The sequence below is a fragment of the Tasmannia lanceolata genome, unplaced genomic scaffold (genome assembly GCF_043159265.1).
Source record: "Tasmannia lanceolata isolate RefF3 unplaced genomic scaffold, GAP_Taslan_0.1 ptg000002l, whole genome shotgun sequence".
Classification (NCBI taxonomy): domain Eukaryota; kingdom Viridiplantae; phylum Streptophyta; class Magnoliopsida; order Canellales; family Winteraceae; genus Tasmannia; species Tasmannia lanceolata.
The window spans coordinates 19,003,145-19,005,976 of record NW_027518679.1 but is presented as its reverse complement, the minus strand read 5'-3'; the positions used below and the strand labels follow the sequence as shown (position 1 = coordinate 19,005,976).

Below are 2,832 nucleotides of genomic sequence, written 5' to 3'. Positions count from 1 at the left end.
TGTTAGGAGTCTTTATGGAGATTCTTTACCGGACGATGGGAACATAGGAACCTTTTTTTGTAGAAATGAATTGGAATTCTCACAATTGAGATCTTACGCAAATTTCCTTTCTTCTCTTCTTCATGTATTACGGTTTTGGGACCATTTACATGTGTTTTTAGACGATTTTTTTTATCTTGCATCACATTTTTTTCCTGACTCTTTGGCTATTTAATAATTGAAAAATGCTTTTTTGCAAGGATAAAAAATCCTACAAATGTTCTATGGTCTATTCGAATCTGCACACAATATTTTGGTTGTATAAGTTTCTCCTAAATTTTTGAGGTATTGTTTTCTATATTTTGTTATTTATTAATGATGTTTGCTTTGACTAATGTACCTGTGCTTTGACTATTGTTTACTCCTCCACCCGGGTGAATCCGGGGGTGGAGGAGTAATCAGAGACCATAATGCAAAAATCATCCTCGCATTTTCCCTATACTACGAGATCGGATCCAACATGGTGGCCGAATCTCGTGCTCTCTTGGATGGGCTTAGATGCTGCTCGGCATTTAAAGTGCCCAAGATAATAGTTGAATCGGACAGTAAAGTTTTAATTGACCTCATCCTCAGCAAAGGTCAAATCCCCTGGGCCATCCAATACCTCTGGAAAGAGATTCAAAATCTTCTTGCTATCCTCTCCCCTAGCTACCAACACCAATATCGAGAAGGCAATTCTGTAGCTGACTCCCTCGCCAACTTCAGATGCTCCTCCAAGAACAACCTCTTCTACTCCTCCAGGGCAAATTTGCCTCGCCATTCCAGAGGGGCTGCTAGATGTGATGCTGCCGGCCTCCCTAACATCAGACCTTCCACCAAGGTATGCAGAAGAATCCACTAGGATTTGTGCTCCCTGTAATTTGGTGCCTCGGGCTGCTTTTTCGCCCCTCCCTCTAGCCCAATTTTGGTTATTTGGTTGCTAGCATTTTCTATTTGTAATCCTCCAGGCTAGTTGGCTCTGCCTCCTTTGTATTGACTGACTCTTTTTATTTATTCTTGGCGGTCCGCCCCGGGGCTGTTCAATTTCCGGGTTAAAAAAAAAAAAAAAAAATGTACCTGTGCTTCTTATGTTTGTTCTTTGCATCCTTTTTTTTTACATTATATTTTTTATTGTGAAATTTTGGATCCATTATATAGAAAAAATATGCTCGTTACCACTGTTTGGAAGTTGGCATTAAAAAATAAATATTGTTTGGAAGTCCGGTGACATTTGTAAAACCCATATTCTCTGAGCTTTTTCCATTTATAAGGTGACCTTTATGTTCTGTATATAAATGTAGTTACATTCTAATTTTCCTTTTCCCTTGAGTAACCTGATTCTTCTTATCTATGTTCTCTATGTATTACTTGATCTTACTGATTTTTGTTGGTTGATTTAGAAACAACAGCAAGACGAATTGGAATTCGGTTGGACATCCCATGAAATCCAAGTGAAGTTAGCTTAGTGCCATGATGAGGTAACATATCTCATTTCTATTTGACTGCTTTCCATTTATAAGGTCACCTTTACGCTAGCTTGAATTGAAATTTTGTACACAACGATTTTTTAGGTTGTTAAACCAATTATTATTTGCGATTTCTACAAGGTAGTTTAAGGAGTTTTGGTTGTTTCTTTGTCAGCCTTTTATGTTTCAGTTCATCACTTTTTTCCATGAAAATAAACAAGGTATGTTTTTCCAGTTTTTGATAGCAATCCCTTCTTGGCTTCTTCAATTGTATTAGGAATTAGGATATAGATGATCAATTAATAGTGAATACCTATATACTTTTATGAACTGTACTTTCAAATGTTCCATGAAAATGCTTATTAACATTTTAGTCTCTTATGGCCTCTGAAGTTTTAACAAGCTATGGAGGAATAGTTCTCCAATCTTACACCAAGTGATATATGGTTTCATGATTTCAGCCAATGTCGTAGTTTCCTGATTACTTAATATCTTTATGTACAAGGTTATAATAAGATGATGTGAATTACTGGCTTCTTAGCATTTTAGTCTCTTAAGGATTTTGAAGTTTTAACAAGCTATGGAAGTATATGTTGACTTTTATTTCTTTAAAAGTTCTTTGTAATTCATAATTACAAATGAGATTTTATTTGTCTTTTTGTGGTTTGTCCTTTAGAACTTACTTTATACTTTTGAAAGTCTCTTCCAAATTTTGAACTTACCTCAAAATCTGAACTTCCCTCCAAATGGGCTAAAGTCATGTGGAAAACCTTTAGTCCTAGATGGGAAGATTGAGAAGAAGAGAGTGGGCATATATATACTTCCACTATCTTTTGTCTTGTGAATAAGAAAGAGAAAAATGGGAGTCCCTCCCGCATGAGCCGACGGGTGGCTCGGTAGGCTAGACCATATCACACACACGCGCGTGTGGGTCCAAAGCCTTTTTTTCTTTTATTTTATTTTTCTTCCTCTTTTATTAATTATTTACACCTTTTGTTTTATCTTAACTCTTTATTACCGTTTAAGATACGGTGTAATCGTGGTTTTTAGTGACCGTTTGGGAAATGTCTCTCACGCACTAAAAGAATGCGACGTTTCACCCCAACGTGTCTTTTGACTTTCTTTAAATCGGAATTGGGAAAACAGAAAAGGTATCCTTAGCGGACTCTTCTTCGTGTATTACGGTTTTGGGACTAACTACAAAGAATATGTTTAATGTTTTGTGTACAACTGCAGCAACAATATGTCTGCACATTTGGGTTTTATATTTTATCTTTCATGACAAGGGTAGTTCTTTTGTTTTTGGTCAATGTGTTGCTTCTTTTGGCGATTTCCATTGTTAGATCAT

The 2,832-nt window shown here is 36.3% G+C and overlaps 1 protein-coding gene across 1 annotated transcript; it reads left to right on the top strand.

Moving 5' to 3' along the window:
- Positions 1-373: 373 nt before the first annotated feature.
- On the top strand, positions 374-1,484 carry LOC143888931 (uncharacterized). Its single transcript, XM_077393313.1, has 2 exons — positions 374-859; positions 1,419-1,484. Exons 1-2 carry the CDS (start codon positions 374-376, stop codon positions 1,482-1,484), a joined length of 552 nt encoding a protein of 183 aa, XP_077249428.1.
- Positions 1,485-2,832: the final 1,348 nt, after the last annotated feature.